The 26,546-nt window shown below is 40.1% G+C and overlaps 1 protein-coding gene across 2 annotated transcripts in view; it reads left to right on the top strand.

Moving 5' to 3' along the window:
- The window catches only part of SLC16A14 (solute carrier family 16 member 14), a 34,383-nt gene extending 8,822 nt beyond the window's left edge, over positions 1–25,561 (top strand). For both annotated transcript variants that reach the window (XM_077155381.1, XM_077155380.1), the window contains exons 2-5: positions 1,947–2,218; positions 7,996–8,139; positions 14,812–15,789; positions 22,836–25,561. In XM_077155381.1, coding sequence (XP_077011496.1) covers positions 1,960–2,218; positions 7,996–8,139; positions 14,812–15,789; positions 22,836–22,987 — 1,533 coding nt within the window. In that variant the 5' untranslated portion in view covers positions 1,947–1,959 and the 3' untranslated portion in view covers positions 22,988–25,561. The remainder of the gene's footprint in view (positions 1–1,946; positions 2,219–7,995; positions 8,140–14,811; positions 15,790–22,835) is intronic.
- Positions 25,562–26,546: the final 985 nt, after the last annotated feature.

The raw sequence follows: 26,546 nt of genomic DNA, 5'->3' as shown, positions 1-26,546 counted from the left end.
GTGACCATGTGACTGTGAAAATCTTGTCATTGTATGTACAGATGAGTAAGAAAATAAAGACAAAAAATAAATAAATAATGAAGGTACATAAAGGGTATGGGATGTTTAGCTGTTCTTTTTTTATTTTTTGGAGTAATGAAAGTGTTCAAAAATTGATTATGGTGATGAATTCACAACTATATGATGATACTGTGAACCACTGATTGTATACTTTGGATGATTGTATGATATGTGAATATATCTCAATATTCAATATTAAAACACTCAAGGGCAATTGCTTAGAAATCAGACGAAAGGTATTTTTCAGGGGAGAGTCTTTTATCAGTGGCATTGTCTAGAACTGCAGGCACCACTTTTAGGCTGCTGTAATGCTGATTTGAAGCATCTCAGACGATGCTCCACCTTGCTCCCAACTCTGCCATTGGTTCTCCAGATCGCCGTGCCCTGTGGGGCTCAGCTGGACCCTCAGAACCACCCAGCAATCATTGCCACTGGTTTTAGGCAAGAGTCTCTTCCATGCTGAACATCGGGGCCCCTATCCAGCCTCCAGCCTCTGCACTCTCAGCCCATGACCTAAGCCTTTACTTCACCAAAGAAATCAGACCAACAGGTATAACCTTCCATCCCACTGCTTGCCATCTTATCTCCATCCACCCCTCCCTCCTTCAGTCTCAGGATGGGGGTCTTCTCCAACAAGACCAACCCTTCTACCTGTCGAGTCCCACTACCTTCAGGATCAGTCGTCCATTTTCTCTTCTCTCTCTCTCTCCTCTCATTCTTTATTCTCAGTCTTTACACATACACTTAATTTTCATCCTACAAAAAAAAAAAAGGCAAAATCCTCTCTTGTCCTCATATCACCCCCTCTTCTAACTCCTGCCCAGACTCTTTCCTCTCATCCCAACATCTTGAGAGAAGTCTCTATGTGAAGCATAAATCTCATTATGTCTCCTACTTGGGTGAATTCAACCAATGCTATTCATTTTATACAAGATAACCTCCCACCTCCTTATTTGCACACAAGGCCCTGCATGATCCAGCCCCTGCCTGCCTGGTGGCCTCCCCTGGGAATCTGTACATCATTGTCATAGCCAAATCCCTTTAGTCTGATTCCATATTTTCTAAATAATTTTCTAGTAACCAACTCAGTTTCCTAAAGTAATGCTGGGATGGGGGTGGGCGGAGGGGATAAAAGTATGTGTCTTGTATATCAGACATATGTGTTAACCAGTATTATTATTAGACAGCTATATCTCCCATTGTAAAATAATAAATTGACCTTTTACTTTATCAGTTCCTTCTGAGTCGGGTTAGTTTGAGTCAGTCCTCCTGAGACTAACCCACCTGTCTTGTACTGAGCAAACAGAGTCACAAACTGAGTTTGTTCAGTACAGCACGGGGCCCCACTGAGTCATCCATGTTTTCTGATCACCTGTCAATATCCGTCTCTATGAGGGGACGCAGGATATGAGCTTTGGAGTCACACATAGCTGAATTCAAATCCCAGTTTCCAGTCTGGCTCGACTCCTTTCTGGCTGTGAGACCTGAGGAGAGTCCCTCCACTTCTCTGCATCTATTTTTCATTTCTCGAGAATCAAGATTATCATATTTGCTGTATGGGGCGACTGTAAAGATGAAACAGGTTTCAAAAGAGCCTTTGTTCCTGTGAAAAACCGAGGCATATTCCCAGATAAGCATAATGACCAAGATGAATTCTAAGGTCTGATGAGACGATGGGGCACTTTGGTCACGTTAGGGAGGTGGAAATGTCAGAAGAGGATGACGAAGCTGCGTGGGTGGTTCAGCGGTAGAGCGCTCGCCTTCCATGCAGGAGACCTGGGTTCGATTCCCGGACTACGCAACTAAAAAAAAAAAAAAAAAAAAAAATGAGGATGACAATTTTTTGTTCTGATATTCAATGACATTATTTCTTATACATATTTCAGAAAATTTTGGAAAATGTACACAAGTCATGAAGATATCGGGTATGATTTTGAAGATGACCCCAAAGATAAGAAGACGCTCAAACCCCACCCGAACATCGACGGCGGATGGGCGTGGATGGTGGTCCTGTCCTCCTTCTTTGTGCACATTCTCATCATGGGCTCCCAGATGGCACTGGGCATCCTCAACGTGGAGTGGCTCGAGGAGTTCCACCAGAGCCGGGGCCTGACCGCCTGGGTCAGCTCCCTCAGCATGGGCATCACCTTGATTGTGGGTATGTTCGCGTCATCACGGTGTAAAACCAGACGATTCGAAAACGGCAATTCCCCGTGGCGGGTGAGAGCTCATCTTGAAACCTCAGGCAGTAGCTATTCGTCCATATTCCTATTTGGATATTGGAAACATTGGGGGCATTTTGAAAACCCTCCTTTGCCCCAAAGGCTGTCTTCTGAACTGTTATGATTCATTATCTATCATTATTGCAAATCTGTCTAATTGACGTTCGTGAGTACTTCAAAAAAGATTAAGATTTTAGAGAAAATAGTATAAAAGGCAAGTAGCAATCTTATTTCAGAGTTCTGATGTTAAGTCACAATATTATTGATCAGATGTTATTAGAGAATCTCTTGAACTGTTTTCAGAAATGTTAATCATATAGCTAACAGGCAGGAATAGTGATATATTCTTGGATTTTCTAGTTAAGCCTAAACCCACAGCAATCTGTGAAATGAATGCTTATCTACCTGGAGATATTAAATTTAAAAAGACATTTTTAAATACCATGTGCCATTATGGTCAATATTTCCAGTTCAGAAACGAAACAACTTTTACTGTCACTAATACCACGCATCAATGATATGGCAGGTGCTTCCCCATACATTATTTCATTTAATTTTATTTAATTCTCTTAACAATCCTATGAGATAATTACTACTGTAACTAATATTTTTCCGTTGCTTCACTTGGAAGTAAAAGCCATACTTTTACATCTCATTTATTTCAAGATATTTTATACTGGAAACATAAACTACCTCAAATCTTTTTCTTGTTTTGTGAGAGCACGTGGACAATAAGCATATGTATGTTTGATGGAAGTATGTTCCTTGTCAGTGATTTCTACACTTGTACATTCAATTGACTTCCATTCAGAGATCTGTTGGTCTTATTTGGCATTTCGTTGATGTTATTTTTATATACAAACAAATTGATAACAACGATAGTGCTACCTAATGATAGAAAACAAGGGCAGGGAGTTGTTTCTCAAGATGTGTGTGTTTATTAAAAGAAATCCATACTGATCAAGTTTTAAAATTAGATAAGAGCACCATAATGTGTATCACACAGTTGTCAATAAATAATTTTGGTCTATAAAATAATTAAACCCTGCATCAGCCTTGTAAAACTAGGACTGTGATAAATGCATGTAGGTTTGCTTCAGTGTAGAGAGTGTTCTAGTTTTGGGTTGGAGATGATTCTACCTTCTCAATAAGTTAGCAACAAAAAACTTCGTTTTCCGAACAATTAAAACCCAGATTCCGTTTTTTAAAACAATGTTTTTAAGGATGAGAACAAACCCTTTGTAGACTCAGAATCTAGTAAATATGCACATGCAGCAAAAAAATCCAGACAACGTCCAGGATTTGAAATGCTCCAACATTTTCCAGACCATCTAATAAGGTGTTCTTAGATACTGTTTTGCATTTCATAAATTCTACAGCAACTAAGCAGTGGGAACCAGTCCGAAAATTATTCAGTATGGTTTTGAAGATGACTCTCAAAATAAGAACCCCTAATTCATACTGATGGTGAAATGTGATGGTCATCTTTAATTTAACTGGGTGGGTAAAGTGTGCGCTCAGAATCCCATTTGAGAATATGTGAATTCCAGACAGGGGAGTTTCAGATTGCAAACCAACCTTTCTACAGGGAAACCTGCCTACCAAATACACATCTTTTGCCCTTGGGCTCAGAAATCATAACAGAGGGAGTTGATAGTTATAAAATTGAAAGGTCTTTTATTCCATTCATATGACACTAAGTCACTGCCGTTTATCCTAAGCTGGCGGGTTTGAGGTGGCTGCAGGTAAATTAAACAACATGAGGATGTTTTTCCAATGACACTTATCCATCATTTAGCATTTCTCCCCCCAGGCATATGTTAGCTACATGATTTCATTTGGTCCTAAACAACCCCAGAGGCCAGACCATCATCTCTGTTTTACAGATGAAGAACATGTAACACTCAGAATCCTTAGTAACCTACTGAAGATTGAACAGCCTGTTAAGTGTGGAACAGGGCTTTAAACCTGCCCATTGGAGTCCAAAATTGTATTGACTGCGATACTTTATCTTCCTCATTGTAGAAAGAAATCTGAAAATACGATATATATTTGAAATTAATAAATAGAACTTGTTTTCATTTTCTAGTAATTATAATCTCATTTTGGTTACCTTTCTGAAATGGAAAAAAACAAAACAAAACATGAACTATATTATAGTAATTGAAAGCCATCTCCTTCCTGGGCAATGACTTGCATGTGGTAAAATCATTAAATTTCTGTCATTCAATTCTTTACTTGCTGGGATTAGCTAGCTTCCTGCAGAAGGTTCCAACTTTTAACAAAACATTATCACCTCATTTGTGTCTACAGCTGCGCCTGTGAAAGCTCATTGAATAATTCTTGGTGGGAGCTATATGTTAGGAGACTCTGTAGACTCTGCAGACTCTGCAAAGGATAATTTATACCTGCTAAATAGATTTAAAGCTGTGGTTCTCAATCCTGGCTGCAGATTAGAACGACCTGGGGAGATTTAAAAAATCCTGATGTCCATGCTACACCCAAACCATCTCAATGAATCTCTTGGGGATTTTTTTTTTTTTTTGACACTCCCAAGTAACTCCAATGTTCAGCTGTGGCAGAGAACTTTTGATTTTGAGGCCCCAAACTCCTTATCGAGTGAGGGCAAAACCCATTAGAATCTCATATAGGCAAAAAATTTGTGACTTCCTAAGGATGTTACCCCAGCAATTTATAAGGGAGATAGGCCAAAATTCCAATTCGTTCTGAAGAGAAAAATGTCTGATAATGACAATGTGCATGATTCCAAAACATTTAATTACACCATAAAAATGTAAGTCATACTTTCAGGACAATTGGAAAATTTTATATATACATAGGAATCATCTTTATTATTCCCCCTCTCTAAAATTTGTTTGGGAAGAGTTCTTTCCATTTTATTGAAACGGCATGTCAAGGTTGGAGATTCTAGCTGACTATAAGTAACCAATGTAAGAAATGAAATGAAGTGTAGAAAGCTTGAGTTGGACTTCCTTTTTTAAATTATTGTTTTTTGATTATGTAACTATGGAGGTCACAGCATTTCTGGGCCTGAGTTTGTCCCTCTGCAAATCATAAATGACTGTAGCCCAGGCATGCTAGAAGCTTGAAGTTAGGCACTGTTACCAACTTAATGGTCTTATCAGTAAAACAATTAATACCCTCGTTACTGGACAAAGGCTGTGGATTCTTTTGCCCAATGCACTCAATAACCAATTCCTGAGACCGGGGGTTTCAAAGAGAGAAAGAGTTTATTACTAGGTGCACAGTAGGAGAGCAGACGGGCTAGAGGCCCCAAATCTGTCTCCCTACTGCAGTAGTTCTGGTAATTTTATTAGAGAAAAAGATGGGCAGAGTTTAGGGTAATGAGAACAGTGGCCCCAGATGTTGTAATTAGAGGTGAACTAATTATTGAGCACACCAGATTGATTACACGCTTAGTCACAGGACATATGTAAGAAAATGGTGGAATGAGGTATAGGTGACGTGTAGGTTAAACTCTAAGCTACTGCGCATGTCAGGAGGGCCCTCTTTAGTTAGATCCAGTCTAGGTTATCAGGATAACTTTGGATTTGCTGTGGGTCAGTACTGGGCTGACCCAAGACCCTTCATTAATAAACACTAGGGGCTGTCTTTAGGGATCACAAGACCCTAAAGTTGAAAACTGGATAACTGGGTACAAATGAAGGTTAGTCACAAGGTTTTTACAATCACAGGGGCAGAAGATAAGGTATATACAATCATTATTGGAGATCAAGGCTGCTGGATTACAATTTAGAGATTTCAGGTATTTCCCTCTGACTACTCCAATATATCTATATAATGATTCAGCCTTCAAAATCATCCCTTAAATCCTGATTTCTCGATTATACCTTCTTCTTGATATATAAAATTCCTGCAGACCTGAATAACAATAGTGCTAATGTGGTAATCCCCTGCTTTTTATTTCCTCAAATACTTTTTTAATGTAATGTTATGTAAGCACTAATGTGGTAATCCCCTGCTTTTTATTTCCTCAAATGCTTTTTTAATGTGATGTTATGTAAGTGTGCAGTATTTCAGAAAAACTTGGTTCTGAGCCCTTTCTGTAACAAGGAAAGCATTAATTGTGACCTATTGATTGCACATATGTTAAAAGGGCTATTAATAGCAAACCAAGGAGTCATTTATTTTTCTCTTTTTACCCACTCATCAGAGTTTCACATGGTCGAGTGACCGTGGGTTTCGAAAAATAAAAATCATCATTGAGAAATCGAAGAAATACCTTCAACTTATGGTTCCTGAATTTTAGTTGCCCCCAATAATTCTCTTCGATTTTTATCTTAGTTGTACTTATTTTATATATTGTTTATATAAGGTTTATTTTATCATATATACATGTATATATTTAATTACTATATTGCCTATTTTAATAGGTTTATCTACAAATTATTTTCTATAATGCAAGAAGGTTGATTAAATTAATGTCTTCATTTTGATCATTGTTAGGCCTTTCAAAGCCATTAGACAAAGTAAACTCACTAGCAGATCATGCACCTGAATATACCCAGGTATATACCTGTGAATATAGTTGGAACTTTAAAGTGAAATTGTATTTGAATTGGGCTAAAAGGGGATGCTTCATAGAGTTCAGCAAGTTTTGAAGCTGAAAAGGTCCCACTGAATATAGGGTTTCCTAACCACGTGACATAGTAATGAACAAAAATAAGAGATTTACAGTGTGTCATCTTCCTAGCATCTCCTGCTGCATCTGCTAAAACCTGGGTGGCTATTGGAATCTAATCAAAGAACCATTGACCACAAGGCAGTCATTAAACCTCCAAGACTGCAGAAATTACCACAACATTAGGAAGAAAAATCAAAGAGGGTTGGCAACAAAAAAATAGAGTGTCCTAGTAAAGTAAGTGACCGGAACGTGGCTCGTGGAATACGATACTGGTGTGAGTATTGCTGTATCTGGCACAACAAAGCCTCAGTGTGGGAAAGATGCAGTCAGAAGGGTTAGGTCAGAGATTGGGAGAGTCGGCAGGGGCTGAGGTGTATATGAAGCCATGGCAAAGAGCCCTGGAATTTTCAGGTGTAATTGCATCTGGGCATCCTCGTGGAAGCGGGCTATAGGTTCCCTGCTGGAAACAAGGGAGTCCTGAGAAGCCCCTTGGAGTATTCCCTTTAGGTCTCAGGTCAAAAACTCAAATATGTAAAGAGGCCAAACAAGTGATGTAAATGAGGTCAAGAGGCCAGATGAAGACAAAAGGGACAAAATAGAGATGCTGTGACCCAGCATAGCGGGGTCGGCCATGTCACCACTCCACCTGGGAAGGTGGTTTTGCCATTGGATTGGGGGTGCATGTGGACGCTCTTCATTTTTAAATGTTGGTCACTGATTCAAAGACAATTTTTAAATGTTGTTTAAGCAAAATGCATCCATAGGATGGAGACAGCCCTATACCCACTGGCTTAAAGCCTCCTTCTACATAAAAGAATGAACCAGTGTGTCTTTCAGGTCTGCCCTCCTTGAAAACCTAGAACCTTGTGCTGTTCCATCTATGCATGCTAAAGGGTTTTTGTATATAAAGCAATAGTTATTTTTTCTTTATTTAATAGTTCTAATAATGTTTTATTCTTTGTCTTCATTGGAGAATTTACCTAGGGAAGAATGAAAATAAATTCCTGTTAGTCAGTTTTGTTTTTGTTTTTAAAAATTCTATGACAGGACCTTTCATTGGCTTCTTCATCAACACATGTGGGTGCCGCTGGACTGCCATCATCGGCGGGGTGGTGAATTCCCTGGGCTGGGTGCTGAGTGCCTACGCCGCAAACGTGCATTATCTCTTCATTACGTTTGGAGTGACGGCAGGTAAGCATTTTATTTTTCTCACTTGAGATGCATTATTTTTATTGGGCATGTTGGCAATGAATTTGACTGTGGAGAAAAGAGACGCACTTAAACCTTCTCTTCTTTGCTCTCCTCCACCCTACACCTCAGCCAAGGCTTTTTAATATTGTTTATCAAATATGCCTTAAGTGTGGGAAACCACCCTAATGAGGTGGTCAGCCTTCCTGATAGTTTCAGATTTCATTTTCAGTGCCTGGTTCTCACGCTAACAGGTTTTATCTTCCTTTTTTAACAGGGCCCTAGGTTTTATCTTCCTATTCCCAGTAGGAGGACTAACCGGCATCGTACTAGCAAACTCTTCACTTGACATTGTACTACACGGCACATACTACCTAGTAGCCCACTTTCACTACGTACTATCAATAGGCGCAGTGTTCGCGATTATAGGAGGATTTGTACACTGATCCCCATTATTCTCACGCTACACATCAGATGACACCTGAGCAAAAGTACACTTTGTAATCATATTTGTAGGAGTCAACCTGACATTTTTCCCTCAACATTTGCTAGGGTTATCCGGTATACCACGACGTTACTCTGACTACCCAGATGCATATACTCTATGAAATGCAGTATCATCAGTAGGATCGTTCATCTCACTAACAGCCGTAATCATTATAATCTTCATAATCTGGGAGAAACAGGAAGCGGGGTAAAAATACAGACAGGTGAACAGACCAAATATTAAGAAGTGGATCACATTCTCCCATATAATAACCACATAAAGATCGTTTCCTCCCTGAGCCCTGTTCAAACGAATGAAACAGCAACAAAATCCACCTACCTGTAGAGACTCTTTAAGAAGCAAATCCAGAGAACAGTTAGGCTGTCATTCCTCAGTGGAGAGGGTGAGATTGCCAGCGGACAGCACGGGCTTGCGTATCTGTTCTATAAAAGACATTCCCACAAAAAACTTCCTTTATCAACAGGTAGCAGCAGATTCACACAGACAAAAGGTGGTCATTTATTTGTACATTTGTATTTCGGGGAGCCTGACCTGCACTGAGTTTTTAAGAACACAGCTACGATCCTTCTAATAAATGATCATCTAAAACTGTCAGAATAAGGGTTAACAGAGTTTGGAATGCTGCCTTTTTTTTTTTTTTTTTCTTTTAACCACTTAGCAGCTGTATTATTGTGGGCAAGTCGCATATCTTACATGTGCTTCAGTTACCTACACAATGTGGCAGGGGCGTGGTGGGGGAGGAAGGAAGAGTTGACATTGTGTAGGGTCGATGATATGATTAAATGAGATAATCTGTATAAATCACTACAATCCTTGGCACGTAATAGAGTGCTCAGAAAGTATACAAATATATAATATGGCAGCTTATGTATACTATAACATATTTTATTATATTATAAACTTAAGTATATGCCTTATGATCATAGGAGAAGGTGAGCACAAAAACCTGCTGTCCCTTTAGGTCAACAAGTTGATTCTAGGTAATTACACATGGATACACGTATATGCATAGAGCACTTTCCAGTCCTTGGAAGCATAATTTGAAAACCACTGATCTGAAATAGCTCATAACTGTTCTTAAAGAGAACTTAAGATGTTGTGCCTGAAGGTTTTAAGGACATTCATTGGATCGGAATAGACCTGATACTAGATATTTATGTCATAGATGAGGAACTAAACACTCCTTTTTCTGCAACTAGGGAGCCACACTGGGGTCTCTGGCAGACCTGTGGGATCCCACATGGATCGATATGGTGGTGCTTGGTTGTAAAGGCTACAAATTTATCCTAAGAACTGGAACTTGGCGTCTATTCTCATCATTTAGGGATTTCACTGTTAGATTATTTGCTTAGATGGACTTTGATTTATTGCAGCTAATCGCTTCTTGAACGATTCATTCATAGTCATTCATTCATTTATTCATTCACTATTTGTTCAGCAAATATTTATGGAGCCAAGGAAGTAGAAAGAAAATCAGAGGGCTGGTGTTGTGGAAACCAAACAAAGGAAAGTATTTCTTGAAACAGTTTATTTCATAAACTTTTTATATAGGAAAAACCCAAGGAAAGTAAGTTTATCCCTCCCGCCAAATATTTCTGACCTCTTGTCTATTCTAGGTTATCTATCTATCTATCTATCTCATATACCTGCCTATCTATATCTCCAATAACTATAATAACTTGAGTGAGAAATTCGACTAAATCAGTTAGATTGCATATATAAAACGTTTTTGGGCTGTCATTACTGATGCATACTGAAGCCAACTGGCAATCCAGCCCCTATCCAATTCAAGTGAAAAAAATTAGATGCAAAGATCTACTGTAAAAATCAGGTGATTGATAAACATAGAAAATATAAATATAAATAGATAGGGATAGATATATATGGCACTGCCTAATTTATATTTAAAAGGAACCTCTTTATTCTAGAGCATTTAAGGCAGCTTTGTTTATATCTCTTTTTTTTAACATGTAGGCAGTTTAAGTTGCATAGGAAGTGTTCTCTTATTAACCACAAAATTGATATCTGTTCATTGTTTGAGTGACTTACTTAGCGAAAGGAGTCTGTGCACATCTCTCCAGCTTTGTTCCAGGACCTTTGTTCCAGAGCCCAGAGCTCTACAACCTGGCTGCTGATGACAATTTCAGTCCCAGTCCACGCAAACCCAGGACCACAAACAGTGAATTTTCTCTCTTCTCCTGGGCTCCTCCTTCCTCTGCCTACCTCGTCTGGCCACAAGTGTCCTTCCTCCTGTAAACTTGAGTGTGATGAATACTTTGTTCCAGGGCCTTACACAAGGCTGGACATTAAGGGAGCCCTTGCTGGCCATCAGGCTTGTGTGCACATATCCCCAAGGTTTGCCCTATAACCTCATATGGCCACTGTGCTGAGTGCAGACAGAAAAGTCAGGTTAGGAGGGGCGGGTGCTGTGAAAGGCATAGATAGCTTAACAGGGAAATAAATGCCTATGACACTGGTCACAAATGCTTTTCCTTCTTACACATGGGAGTATTTACTATTCATACTAGGTTAGAATAAGTGTGATTGTGTTTATGTCTCTCTGTTCTGTTTGTATTAGTCATTTAATACTGCTGCTGTTTAGAAATCCATAACTGCATTAAATTTTAGGATGTGGGTTATTGTCAGTGCCAAATCAATTTTTAAAAAGAAATTGTGCAATCAGCAAAACCCAGACTATGAGAAACTCTACAGGACAAATTACCCAGTTTCTTAACAAATAAAGTGCAAGAAAAAAAGAAATGGGAGAGATTTTAGAAGAGGCTCAAGGTAAATATCAGCCAATAGCAATGAATGGGACTTATTTGGGTCCTGATTTAAACAAACAAGTTTTTAAAAGGGATGCAAGGGTAGTTCAGTGGTTGAGTTTTGGGTGGCGCGACAGTGCTTCAGCAGGCAGAATACTTGCCTGCCATGCCGGAGACCCAGGTTCAATCCCTGGTGCCTGCCCATGCAAAAAAAAATTCCTATATATATAGGAATTTATGAGACAACTGGAGATATGAACACTGTATATTTAATGGCTGCAAAGAATTATTGTTTTTTTCTCAGATGAGATAATAAGATGATGACTATACTGTTTAAAGTATTGTTATATTTAGAGATTTATACTAAAATATTGGCACATGAAAAGATATATCTGCGATTTGCTTCAAATTAATATGAGGGTGGGGGGTGGCAGTGCAGTTGGGGAAAACAAACTTGGCCATAAGTTGATCATTGTTGACGCTTGGATGATAGGCACAATATTAAACCATTCTGGTTTTTAAGCGTCTACTCTGAATTTGATTTAAACTGTTTCATTAGCCAATAGCCTGTTAAAAGAGATAAGCAAATAACATTAATTGACAGCGTGCTATAACACAGGTACATTGCATTTCTTATCAGGACAACACAATACAACAGGTGTTTGTCATCTTCAATTTACTGTGCGAAAACCCAGCCTTCGTGTGTTAAATAGACTGAATCAAAGTCAAGTGGACCCCAATGGAAAGGGAGTCAGGATTTAATCCCAAGGCCACGGGCTCTTCCAGCTATCCATTCCCCCAGTACTATCCTAAGGGCAATGATACTCTGCCACAAGAGTTAATATCAAATACTCTCTTGATTCTTTAACAAATAATATGGTTTTTTTTTCCAAAGTAACAATAGATGGAGTCATATAGCTGAATTTTTTTATACCTTAATCTTGGAAGTAGAAAGGCGGTTGCTGTTATTTCAAGATATGGCCATTTTTGTCTTCCTAAAGAAATTTTTTTGGTTCACTTCATTCCTATATTATGTGCCAGGCACCAATCTAGGTGCTTTGGAGAAATACATCAATGAACAAAACTGAGAAAAGATTCTTGCCCTCATGGGTTTTATAGTTTAGCAAGAGGAGAGATGGGGGCAGACCACAAGCAATGCGCATAAGAAATAAGTAAATTATGTGGTTACATACTATAGGGAAAAAGAAAAGGCAAGCAGTATAGGGAAGACTGAGAATGGGGTGGAGAGGGAAGAATCAATTCTAAAACAGAGCGCTGAGGGTAGCCTTCCTGAGAAGGCGCCATATGAGCAAAGGATGGAGGCGTCACTACTGGACCCCTCTGGGCGGAAAGGCATTCCGGCACAGGGGTCACCGGCTTACATAAAAGGACAAGATCCCCAAAATTCATATTAGCATAGAAGTCCTAAGGAAATTTTCAATTTCTCAGACGGAAACTAGATCTTTGAATAAGTACATGCAATCATTTTGTAGATATTATGTAATTTCTTTATTTCCACTTTGAAAATCAATTCCTTTCCCTCCCATAGCATGTAGATATCTGAGATAACCGAAAGGCAGTTAGGAGGTAGGATTGGCTTGTGGATCACTGAATATTTCTTTCTATCCCTTTGAATATTATGAAATTAGAGATTTCTGTCTTTTGTGGACTGAAAAATCATAAGGTAATTCAGCATCTGGTTCAAAATGATAAGAAACCTGTTTTCTTCATGCCCGTTTCTCCCAAAATGCAAATTGCTGGGGAGGCCTGGCTTCTGCTGGGAATCACCAGGAAACCAGTCCAGCTGTTCTTAAAACAAAAGAATCCGCCTGCAGAGGGACTGGTTAAGGAGCACAGGCTTCTGACGGCTGTTGTAAATACCACTGCTGGAAGATAAATTAGGAAGGCAGGTTGCTTCTTGGGGCTTCTTTTTAAAACCAGCAGAGGCAGAATCCTCTGGCCGCCCCCTGGTGGCAGCCTGCGGGTCAGCAGTACAGGGCAGGAGAGCGGGTAGGGGAGGCGGCCAGGCTCTGAAGCCACATCTCAATTCCTGCCCAGATTCTCCATGTAACTTGCTACAGGGTCTTGGGCAAGTGACTTCATTTCCATGAAGCTCCATTCCCCCGTTCTATGAATGGGGCTAACCACAGCTGGCTCTCCTGGTCACTGTGAAAATGATATCAGATGGTACCTGTAAGGCAACTGGCACATGGAAGGCACCCAGTGGTGATTACTCTTGTATTTGTAGGAGCGGATGCCTGATCCCCTTCCAAAGTTGAATCATTCTGAAACTCTTAAATGATGCTGAACTAGAGAGGCTTCGGCTCTGGAGAGAGGGCCGTAGATCAAAGCCTTCTTCATCTCCACCGTCCTGCTATCATCCTCATGTCAAGAGGTCTTAAGTGTTGGGACCAAATGGCCCAAATCCAAAGTGCAGATCATGGCTTCCTTATGTCTTTGCCTGGAAGTTGAGAACTCAGTCCATAAGCTCTTGGCCAGCATTTTTATCTTTGAAACAATAAAGTGTTCCTAGTTACTAAAAAAGATACCAATTAAAACTCAGAGACAGCAATGGTGCTTATGTGGATTTCGAATTCTAGTAGGTACGTAAATATGGATATACCCTAATTCCTCTGATTCTTCCAATTAATTCATGAATGAACAGGCCCATTCCTGAGGGTTCTGCAGACTGCCTGAAGTGGGCTCTTCCACCTCTCCTAGATAAAAACTTTCCTAGATGCTTAACGCAATTAGTGCTGACAACAGAGCGCCTGCAGGGAATCCATTCATTCCCTCAACAAGTCGTTATGCATTTACTATGTGACTGTTCTGAGCAGTCCTGGGCCTAACAGACTTGTCCTCATTGAGCTTTATATTCCGAGGTGAGAGTGCAGGCTCAATTTATTGTAGTATTGGAGTAACATGTGCTACAGAGTCTGTTGGCAAATGATTGGCTAGAAATCCATGGAAGATTCTTTTGGTGCTCATCTACGGTTTCTTTTCAGTAATCATTATTGTTTGTTTTTTAAAAAAAGTATATTGATAACCATAATTAAGGTGGCTACATAAGGAATTATGCTTGTTCTTAGGAAATATTCCATGGAAGTATTGTGTTCAAGGAGCATAATGTATGTAACCTACTCTCAAATGTTTAGTAAACGACAATTAGGTAGACAGAATGATACAGCAAGTGTGGCAAAAGCATTTGGGAGGTACGCTAGAGTTCTCTGCATAGGTTCTGTATTATTTTTGCAACGGTCCTGTATGTTTGTAATTATTTCGAAATAACAAGTTTAAGGGGGGTAAATAGAGTATACAGACCAATGGTGAAATGCAGATGCGTTTTTAACTGCTGCCACTTACGATGCGCTGCTGCCCTCTCGCCCCCTCCCGCCCGCGCAGGCTTGGGCAGCGGCATGGCCTACCTCCCGGCCGTGGTCACCGTGGGCCGCTATTTCCAGAAGAGACGCGCCCTGGCCCAGGGCCTCAGCACCACCGGCACCGGGTTTGGCACGTTCCTCATGACCGTTTTACTGAAGTATCTCTGCGCCGAGTACGGATGGCGGAATGCCATGTTCATCCAAGGCGCCGTGTCCTTAAACCTGTGCGTCTGCGGGGCGCTCATGAGGCCACTGTCTCCCGGGACAGACAGAAGTGACCCGGGAGGCAAAGACGCGCGGGTCCACCCCACTCCGTCCACGGAATCTGCTAAGGCGAAGGGACCCCCGGGCGGGACGGAAGAGCAGGACGGCGGGCCGGCCGCCGAGGACACCCTCTGTGACCTTCAGGCCCAGGAGTGCAGAGACAAGGGCGGGCACAAGAAAAATGCGCGCGCTTTCCGGGTCCTTAAGACGGTGAGCCAGCTCACCTTGAGGGTCAGGAAGGGCTTCGGGGACTGGTACTCGGGCTATTTTGGGACAGCCTCACTCTTCACCAATCGAATGTTCGTGGCCTTTATCTTCTGGGCTCTGTTTGCCTACAGCAGCTTCGTCATCCCTTTCATTCACCTGCCGGAGATCGTCAACCTGTATCACTTATCCGAGCAGAACGACGTGTTCCCTCTGACGTCAATCATAGCAATAGTCCACATCGTGGGAAAGGTGGTCCTGGGGGTCGTGGCGGACCTGCCTTGCATCCGCGTGTGGAATGTCTTCCTGATGGCCAACTTCACGCTGGTCGTCAGTATTTTCATTTTGCCACTCATGCACACGTACGCTGGCCTGGCGGTCACCTGCGCCCTCATAGGATTTTCCAGTGGCTATTTCTCCCTCATGCCTGTTGTGACCGAAGATCTGGTTGGGATCGAACATCTGGCCAGCGCCTACGGAATCATCATCTGTGCCAATGGCATCTCTGCGTTGCTGGGACCCCCTTTTGCAGGTAAACCTGTTTGAGACGTTTAGGGCTTTAGAGGGTATATAGGTGGTGGGATTGTGTTCTCCTCAACCTTCTCAAGCCCACGATCAGTCAGAAGGGAGCACCATTTGTGTGTGTGTGCTCCTTTATTCCCTCCCAGCTTCTGGCCCTCCCAGATTCTCATTATAAATTCTGGCAAGTTGAAGGCCATTCTTTCATGTAGAATGTAGATGGACTTCCATCTTTTTCATGTAAGATGAAGCGGCCAGGCTGGAGAAGTGAGTAAGCAAGCAGAGTGGATAGGGACTGCCGGAGAGTGCAGAGCCCTGCCCGGCTTCCACTGATTTCTCTTGCCCAGAAGAAATACTAAGAACTGTTACCAGATCTTTTGGGGGTGTTGTTGTTGTTGTTTTGTTTTTGTCTTTGTATTTTCTTTTTCAAGAGTCACTAGGACCCTAGATGCTCAGGTGACATTTCCAGATTTTCAAAGCCCAGTGTTCCTGCCCAACAGAACATTCCCTTGGGTGGGATCTAACCCTGTATTAGCTTCCTTTTGCTGCTGTAATAAATTACTGCAAATCCAGTGGCTTTAGGCAACACAAATTCCATGGAGGTCAGAAGTTCAAAATGGGTCTCATTTGACTAAAATCAAGCTGTAGGCAAAGCTACACTCCTTCTGGAGGCTCTAAGAGAGATACTACTTGGCTTGGGACCCCTTCCTCCAACAGCATAGCCTCTTCCAATCTCTCTCTGCCTCTCCTGCCCCCCTCTTTTACTTACAAGGAATCTTGTGATTAGGTTGTACCCAGCCAGGTAATCCAGGATAGCCCCCCTCCCATCTCAGGGTCCCTAATTAATCACATCTGCAAAGTCTCTTTTGCCCTGCAAGGTAACATATCCACAAGTTCCGGGATTGGGATGTGGACATGTGGACATTCTTTCTGCTGAACATTGCCCCCAGGCCGCCAGTCAGTAGCATCTAGGGTCAGGTCTCCCCCATGTATCTGCTTTGGTTCAGCAGAGAATGTTTGTTGCAGAGGTCCTGGGCACTGAGGAGTCTCATGTCTGGGTGAGTCTCCTTTCTGAGGCTGGCAGGGATTAAACTTCATGGAAAGGCAGATCAGGGTTGGGCAGTGGACTCAGTCCCCAGGACACCATACTGATGAAGGTGACAAGGCCTAAGCTTTGTCCAAGGATTAAAGGTAGGAACCTGTGTAGTATGGCAGGGCTAAGGGTGCTTGCTGGAGGTGGGGGCTGGGGCTGGTGGTGCTTGTCAAAACTGCCAGAAATTCGTGCAGTGGTCGAACCTCACCTGTTCAGGTGCCCAACCCCTGCCTAAGCCCTCCAGGCCCTTTAGTTTTAGCCCTCCCTGCCCCTTTCTTCCCAATCTCTTTATGGTTCCTAAAGCCCTCTCCTCCCCTAGGACCGCACTGGTAGGGGACTTGTGACAAAACACCTGCTTTTAAAACCACCCTCCAGAATCTGAAATTCAAGAAATCATGGGTTTTTACTTATACAGCTGACAACACTGGCAGCTGACTGATTAGAGGTTTAAGGAACAAGAAGCACTTTAGGAAACCCCGAATAATTATAGTGCAGCCAACTGTATTGACAGCTGAAGGGTCTGAACTTGCTCAGTGATCTCATTGTGTAGAATTCTCTATTAATTAAGGATGCACCCAGCACTGGTAGCTTAAACAGGCATTTAGTTGTGTCACATAACAAGAAATCTAGAGTTCAGGGTTTGGATGATGTTGGAAGGTGTCTCTTAATTCCTCTTAGCCTTTTCCTTATACTGGTTGTCTCGTGGTCAAACAGTGGCTGCCGTAGGTCCTGCCACAAACACCCTAACCTCATTTATAACATGGAGGAGGAAGGGAAGAATGGCTCAGTCCCCCAGACTTTCACTTACCTCTTTTTGGCCAGAACTGTACAGCTAGCCCCAACTTCAAGGGGAGGTAGGAATTGGAATATTCTACTTTCTAGCTTCTGTAATAGAGGAAGGAAGGGGGGAAAGAATTGGTATTGGAGGTTGGATCAGTCAACCAGCAATATTTGCCAGAGATAATAGGCCTAAATATCAATTGAGGGGATGAGAACATTTCAGATATACTGTATGTAGAAATGGAATCTGTCATTGATGGGTCTTTGCATGATTCAGGGGTACTTTTTGCTTTTAATGGCCAGTCCGGGGTTATTTCTAATGGCTCCATCAGACTTCAATAGTAGCACCACAACACAGCTGTGAGATGCGGCCTAAGTAATTCATAATCAGTGTTAGTTAATGTGCTAGAGTTTGTCAGTATGGTTTCCTTATCCCCATGCTGTGTCCTTCTCACTCATCTGCATTCCACTGCACCTTCCTGAGTGAAAGAGGAAGGAATTATAGCTGAGTATAGGTAGTTGTACCCAACCCTCAGTCATCAGGTCTCATCTCTGCCTGCTTCAAGATTCACCCTGAGAAGTAGGCTCTGTAGTTGAGTGTGATCTGCCATGTATGGTAGAAAGCATTGTATTAATGGTTAAGAACTTTGTATTAATGCATGTCAAATGCTGCTATGGGGACTCTAAAAAAATGATGCATTGTGCATCCCTGAGCCATCAACCTAAAGGGAACTTTCCCTCTTTTTCTTTGTTTGTGTCTTCTGTTTCCACTAAACTCACACACTAAGGAATGGAGGAATGGTGGCCAACATTCATTGACTAGCTGCATTATGTTTAATTCGTTGAATTTCAAGTCCAAGGAGCCAACAATTCAATGAGATGCAAGCCCAGTCTTTATGCATTGTGGGGTCGGAAGTGACTGGCAATGTAAAAACTATGAGCAGCCACATACCCATAGTAAATTCTTGCTAGAAATTAGAGGTGGGCTAGAAATCTTTACTTAGCAGGGTTGCTGCAAAGAAAATTATTGTTCATATTACCTTTTTCTTTTTTAATGGTTTTTTAAATAAATGTTTTTTGCATCTTCCAAAGAGGTTTCTATGGGCATTAAAATAATCTCGAGCAGTTTGATTAGTATTTTAGAAGATCACACATTTCCATTTAGGAGAAGCATATACAACCAAAAGTATTGAATAGACATTTCAACCATGTCATCTAGCAATGTGAACTTCTTGCTCCAATTCATTTATAATATTTCTGAGCATTCAGCTCATCTTTTTAAAAGATGTAATAATAGCAGATGCTTTTCTAGAAGCTTCTGGTGAACAATATGGCAAAACTCAGCCTCAGATTTGGCTGCCCAATAATTTACATATATGTCCTCCCTTTGCTTAAAGTCTAACACCCTAATGATAATTTGCAATGGCTTTAAAGAAGACCCGGACACACTTATTTAATAAATAAGAAAAATAGCTGTCACTTCTTGTGGGACAGACTTAACTGTAAAGGGCAATAGAGAACCAGATATTCTTTCGATTTTACTTTGATTTGAATTGTTGACTGGATCAGGGTTGCCAAGCCAGGTCCCAATCAGAGATACCACCTCTGGGAAGAGCTGATGAAGGAAGAGTGAGGCTTACAGCTTCCTGAAAGTATCTTGTCCTCCAAAGAGTTGAATCAACATGAGCTGCTGGTCAGAACAGGAGATAAAGTACTACAACTTAACCTTCTCCCACCTGAAAGCTACCGCTAAAGTGTGAACTAGTACATCTCACTTTCTTGTAGTTATTTATATCTTTTTGTTCATTGTATCTAGAACATAATCAAGGGGCCTGGATTATTTACAAGCAGGGATATTATTGAAAAATGTCCACTGAATACTATGTCAGATGCAATACCCTGCCTTGCATCTGATACTGGAACAAAGTTCAGTTCAAAATAATGAAAATATTACAGCTGGCACCAAAAGGAGATGGCAGGATCCAGAGCCATTTATAAATAAATCCTGCAGGTAGGTTGGAGGAGGCCTGTGGGAGGAGTTTAACATATAATTTAGGGTTTCTCCGACAGTTTGTACTATGGAAAATTTCTTGGTGAAATTGAGTTTGCTTTTTAAAAAACTGGCATATGAGTTACCTCTAAAGATTGAAGCCTATGGAGATGCTTTCACAAACGTTTATATTTAGAGGAAAAAGGCAAGATTTTCAAATATAATGAATTTTTAAGACTATAATAATAGGTAATATGCTGTCTTTCCCTGGTTCAAGTTGAAAAAGCACATTCTTGGCATTTTCTGTATTCTGTAGAGAGCGGGTAAGGTATCTTAAAAGTTGAGGGGTGGGGTGGGGGGTAGGGGCCCGAGAGTCTTGTAAGGGTGAACCCTTTATCACTGTCCTCCCAGATGGGGGACTGGTACACATACATATGAGGAGCCCAGAGTTTCCCATCTGGGATACTCCAAGAAATTCAGTACAATGGCTTGTGCAGGTGGTAGGCTCTGAGAGCAGGGAGGGAGGCAGGTAGGAACCCATCTAGGATTTTGCCTTATTTCTGAGGTTGATGGTAATAAGAGTTCACCTTGTTTCAGCTGTTGGTGTTTGTCATTTAGACACTGTCGTTTTGATCCCCAATCACTTGGTCACATGAAAAGCAAGAATTCACTGATAAAAATTAAAAGATGTGCTTTCATATGGCATCGGTGGCATATGAAGCACCTCATTTTTATTTATTAATTTTCTAAAAATAATTTTATTTTTACTTATTTATTTAATTTTATTCAATTATTTAATAATTATTGGTTTTATTTAATAATAAATAAATAAAATTATTTATTTAATTTTCTAAATAATTTTATAGACTGTCCCATGATTTATCCTGCTTATAAACACCAGGCACCCTCCCTTATCCCCAAGTGGATTATTTCCTTCGTCCTAATTCTCAGTGGCCACAGTTGACAAATAATGACACTGAGCCAAAATTGGGCATGTTTTTGTTTCTGTGCCTGCCTGACTCAATTCTGAAGCAGAATCATTATTTTTGGATTATATGTTTAATATTATTTGCCCCTCTTGTCTCTGACTGAAGATTAAATGAGCATTATTAAGCCTCACTTAGAGCTAGTCTAGATATTTTTTGCTTTTCCATGTTTGTATCAACAACAAATTCAAAAACTTGCTTAGCTTTTAAAGTGTAACCAGCATTCATAGCTTCAACTGATTTGGAAAAAAGATTATAAAATTTTAATGTTAGTAAGTGTTCTTTATTAATATCTTGACTGATCCCTTTTGTAGATAATCCAGGCACCTTAATTATGCTCTAGATGCAATAAACAAAAAGATCTAAGTAACTACAAGAAAATCAGATGTACTAATTTACACTTTAGTGATACTTTTTGGTGGGAGAAGGTTAAGTTGCACTTATGCATTCATTTGCCATTTCGATGTTTTTTTAAAAAGGTATTCTTAAAAAGTGTCCACTGAATACTATATTTGTTAAATCATGTTTTTTATGTCTTTGCTAATTAAGACACTTGTTGAAATAGGAAAAGTGAATGCTTAAATTTCACATTTTTGCCAGAAGTAAAATTCTTGTATATGGCTTAATTCCTTTCAGTTCACAATTTGGCTATATGGGGACCGTAACATGTCACTGATTCTTAGACTTAATCACATTCAATGTGAAGGTGTTTGCCTTCTCATACTTATGAACGAGTGAAAGTTCAAAATGTCTTCTGCTCAGCCTGTCTTGATACATATGCGAAACTTTTTTGGAAGAGTTTTTAAGGTTTTAGAAAAGATTCTGGTCTCTAGTGGTGATTCAGAAAATTGATTTGATTCCCTTTTTGTTCCGGCTTTGTGTGGCCTGAGGGTCACCCTGAGAGCTGTGGTGAGCCAGAAGTTCCCCCCGATGGGTCCGTGTGGTCCTACTTCAGCAGGACCTCCAAAGTGCCCAGGTAGCGCCGGACCAGTGCTGAAACCCAGAGGGGCCAGACCCTCCAGAAGCTCAGCTGGTTCCATCCCCCCATCCCATAGTATTGACAGCCCCTTCCAACGTGAAAAAGTTAGAATGGGCATAGCCCAAATACCCCTAAAGTGTGGGAGAAAGATCAAAGGTGATGGTGGAGTTATACAGAGAAGGTAGGGTTTAACAAACAAGTATGAGTACAAAATCCTTATAATGATATTTCTTTTAGCCTCCAGTACCTTAGAGCAGCTAGAAATAAAAACCCAAAATTGTGGCATAGTACCCATACCAAACTCTGAAGTCTGTTCTACAACTAATTGTTGCAATATGCTTTGAAATTTACTGCTTTTTTGTATATGTTATTTTTCACAAAAAAAAGAAAAAACAGTCGATTGTGACCAATGCACAGCTACATGATATTGAGAAAAATATATAATTTCTTTTGCCATGTAAATAATAAATATAAAATTAAAAAATGAATATAGCTGTGTACCAATAAAACTTAATTTTTAAAGAAAAAAAAAGTCCCTGTTCTGGTTTGCTAGCTGCCGGAATGCAACACACCAGAGATGGATTGGCTTTTAATAAAAGGGGATTTATTCTGTTCTTCAGAGGAAAGGCAGCTAACTTTCCACTGAGGCTCTTTCTTATGTGGAAGGCACAGGATGGTCTCTGCTGACCTTCTCTCCAGGCCTCTGGGTTCCAACAACTTTCCCCAGGGTGATTCCTTTCTGCATCTCCAAAGGCCTGGGCTGAGCTGCGAGTACTGAGATGAGGAATGCCGAGCTGCTTGGGCTGTGCTATGTTGCGGTCTCTCATTTAAGCATCAGCCAATTAAGTCAAACGTCCTTCATTGCAGCAGGCCCGCCTCCTAGCTGACTGCAGATGTAAATCAGCAACAGATGAGGTTCACGTACCGTTGGCTCATGTCTGTAGCAACAAAACTAGGTATGCTCACCTGGCCAAGTTGACAACTGAATCTAACTACCACAGTGCCCAAGTGGCTTAAAAGAGGGGTACAGCCATTTCCAGATGCTGGGGAACTTGGGTGTACATAGCAGCAAGGACTTAAAGACTAAATACATTTTCATGGCATTAAATGGCAGACATATAAGTAAATTCTTATAGGAAAAAAATCCACGTAACAATAAATGCCTGCTTCTCGTTCTCGGCTTTTGTCGTCCCAACTATTTTATGCTGAAATTTTTTGTTTTGTTTTGTAGGGTGGATCTACGACATCACACAAAAATATGATTTTTCCTTCTATATCTGCGGTTTACTCTACATGGTTGGGATACTCTTTTTACTCATTCAACCTTGTCTTCGAATGATAGAACAATCCAGAAGAAAATACGTGGATGGCGCACATGTGTAGTGTCACGTACTGTTTGGAATGAGATTTCTCTGTGACCTCAGGCCTAAGTGTCCGAGCTTGCTGGGAACGGCCCCAGCATGCCGTGGGAAAGCGCTTTGCAAGGTGGTGACGCTGTCATGTGTGGATGCCGAGGTCGCTGCTTCATTGTGAAAGCAGCTCGGCCCTTCCATTCGCAGAGAAGCAATGCTGGAAAGTGTGATTTTAAGCACCACAAACATTTTGGAGGTGTCATCCTGCTTCAAAGACGGTTAAAGAATTTGTAGAAAGGCCCTTATGAGAACAACTTTCTCTCGTCACCCGCTGGGACTAGGGTGTTAGGTAGAATTTTTAAAACAAAGACAGGGAATAAAAGCTCTTCAACCCCATTTCTTCTCTTATCGTGGAAATAAAATATCTGAGTGTTAAGCACAAAAACATGACTAGATTTCAGAAAGTAATTGTTGTAGGGAGTCGTGAAACCTACCAGTGTATTACAAAGGCAGACTCTAATTTCAAAACTAATATAATTGAATACAGTTAAAGAAGCACCATTTATATTTTTATGAAAGAATTCTGCTGCTGGGAAATGTGATTTATAAATCTTCCTCTAAGCCAGGCCTTTGCCATCAATGCTAACTCAGCATTAGCCAGTTAGAAATTAAATCTTGAGACAGAACCGTAATTAATAAATAATATTAATGATTTCCTTAATGAAAGCCATTGCAGTGCCCATAGCCACAGAATCGGAGGCTGTGATTTAAGCACTCTTATTCATCTGATTGGCCTCTTTTATGGGGTTTTTCATGCCTGATAAATAAAATAGAAAACTAATTCCTCGTTGACATTGAAGTTGGTTGCTAAATCGCTTGTTAAACATGTTACCAGCCCAAAATACATTACCAGCCTGTCAGGTTGTGAGGGTTGTAGATGGAGTTCTCTCCATGTATATGGCCACATACCCAATCTGGCTGCAGTATGGACAAATAGCCCTTTTCTGGTGCCACTTGCTGTTACTTAGATCATTCATTTGCCTGAACTCAGCACAGGTTTAAAAATCGTTCTCTTGATTGATTTCATACAAAAGGTAACTGTGACCTTTGACAGTAAATAATGGCCTTCCTTTGTCCGAGATGTCTGTTTTTCTAAGGCAAACATTTTTCAGACTGCAGAATGTTCTCCCCAGTGTCATTATGAAATTTCTGGCTGACTAACTTGTTGACAAATATTTTAGGACTGTATGAATTCACGATTTGCTCATTAAAAAACAAAAAAAGGCTTCCATATCATTGCGAGTTTCTTGAGTCAGATCAATCTAAAGTGAATACAGCTCAGCCCATTCTCAGTTATCCCTGGTAGTTAGAGGCAGCCATGCCATAGGAGTCAAAATCGCCTTATTTTAGCCAGCGGTTTCAGTGTTTTACTCCACCAAACCCTTTGGAGCTGGTAACATGGGACTAAATGGACGAGTTTTATTTTGTTTCTCATCTGCACTGTTCCCTCTGGGGGAGGGGGTGGGGGTGTGATGAAGGGATCACCAAAATAACAATAATAAAAGGCAGCTAATGGAAAGAAGAGGCAAAGGCATGGCTGAGATATGCTTGGTATTACCTCCAATGATTCAAGAATTATCTGTAAATTATTATAGGTAATAAATTGCATGTCATCCTCCATTTGGTTCAACATGACAACCTATTTGTTATAATTACTGCTTTGGCTGTGGTTTAAGAATCCAGCTCCTCCCTATTTTCATAAAGGTAATCTTAAAGGCTGGGGCAATGCTCTCTCTATATATTTACCATAGATTTTACCATAGAATTAGGATAATTAGATTGAAAACATGTTGTGTTTTTTTTTTTTTTTTAACTCTGACTTCATTACTTTCATTTTCTGATAACATCAAACTACCGAGAGGTGGTGTTAAATATTTTGAATGGTGCTATAGCCAGCTCATTTCAATGCTTGCACTGCTGGTTGTGCATCATAATATGAAATTTTTTATCCAGTGACCCAGCTTTAATTAATTACCTCCAAGTTAGGCTTTTTCATGTTCAGTTTGTTCAATTGTTTGCTACCTACTGGTATTTGCAGAAATGGTGATTTCTACTAAATCAGTAGAAGTTCTCATTTTTCGAAAACAGAATGAACCCTGCTTGCCATGTTTATGTTAACAACTGAATATAAAGAGAATGCTATAAAGAATCACAGCAAATACATATTTTCTGTTTAAAATGTGTTATTATTTATAGTTCTTTGAAGATATTACAGAAGGCTACTTGTATGTTTATATCATATTTGCTTTATACCTTTTCCCCTCATAAATCCATGTAATTTTTATCTATAGCCACTCAATAAATTTTGTCCCCTTTAAAGATGGTCAGTGAGCTTTTGTATAAAATCTCTATTTTCTTGGCCTGAAATGAGCACTCCTAAAATTTAGCTGATGATTATCTATTGCTTCTCACCCTGGAAATATATTTCTCTGAATGTGGTCATAGAACTAAAGAAAATCACCTAAGGTGATTGTTAGAAGTGCAACGTCCAGCTATGAAATTAATAATGCACACACCTTTTAATCTAGCAATTGTATTTCAAAATTTTTTCCTATGTATGCACAAAGACAAATGAACAAAGTTTTTTTTCATTATTGTTTGTTATATAAAAGACTAGAAGTAATTTAAATGCCCATTGATAAGGGACTGCTAAATAAAGTATGGTGTAAATAAACATTCAATGGAATTTACTATGCAACTATTAAAAAAAAAAAAAAAAAAAGACAGATCTACATGTAGGGTTAGGAAACAGTATCCAAAATGTATTGCCCAAAGAAAAAAGCAAGACACAACAATATGTTTAATATACTTCCAATTATCTTTTCTTTTTTAAAAAAAGTATTTATACATACATGGGCTTGTGTATGTATAGAATATTTCTAGGAAAAAAGCATAAGAAACATTAACAGTGTGGGGAAATTTGAGGGTTCGAGTAGATCTGGCTTTTTCTCATTAAGCATATATTACATTTTCAAGTTAACAATTGTATTTAAAATTATTTTAAATTCAAGTTTCTGGGCCTGCTTAAAACCTAATGAATTGGAATCTTAGGGATATGGCCCAAATAAATCTGCCTTTTAGACAAGCTCAGTTAATTGTTTTGCACACTCAAATTAGAGACTCACTCTCAACATATTTCAGACCACAATACTCTAATAAATTTCAAATACTGTCCTGACTCATTGATTATTTTCTTTTCTACTAGCATTATGGTTAATTACTATTTATGGAAAACTCAAAGGGAATAATTTATTCTACTAAATCTTTTGCCTTATATCATCCTTTTCCATTGTATAAGTGATGACCTGGGTGTTTTAGTTTGCTAAAAACTATTGCTGCTGGAATGCAATATACCAGAAATGGCATGTCTTTTATAAAGGGGATTTATTAAATTGTATGTTTACAGTTCTAGGGCCTTAAAAATGTCCAAACTAAGGCATCTGGAGAAAGATACCTTGACTCCGAAGAAAAGCCAATGTGTCACATGGGAAGGCACATGGCTGGCATCTGCTGGTCCTTGTTCCTGGTTC

The sequence above is a fragment of the Tamandua tetradactyla genome, chromosome 3, assembly GCF_023851605.1.
Source record: "Tamandua tetradactyla isolate mTamTet1 chromosome 3, mTamTet1.pri, whole genome shotgun sequence".
NCBI lineage: Eukaryota > Metazoa > Chordata > Mammalia > Pilosa > Myrmecophagidae > Tamandua > Tamandua tetradactyla.
This window is presented reverse-complemented; position numbering and strand designations above follow the sequence as displayed.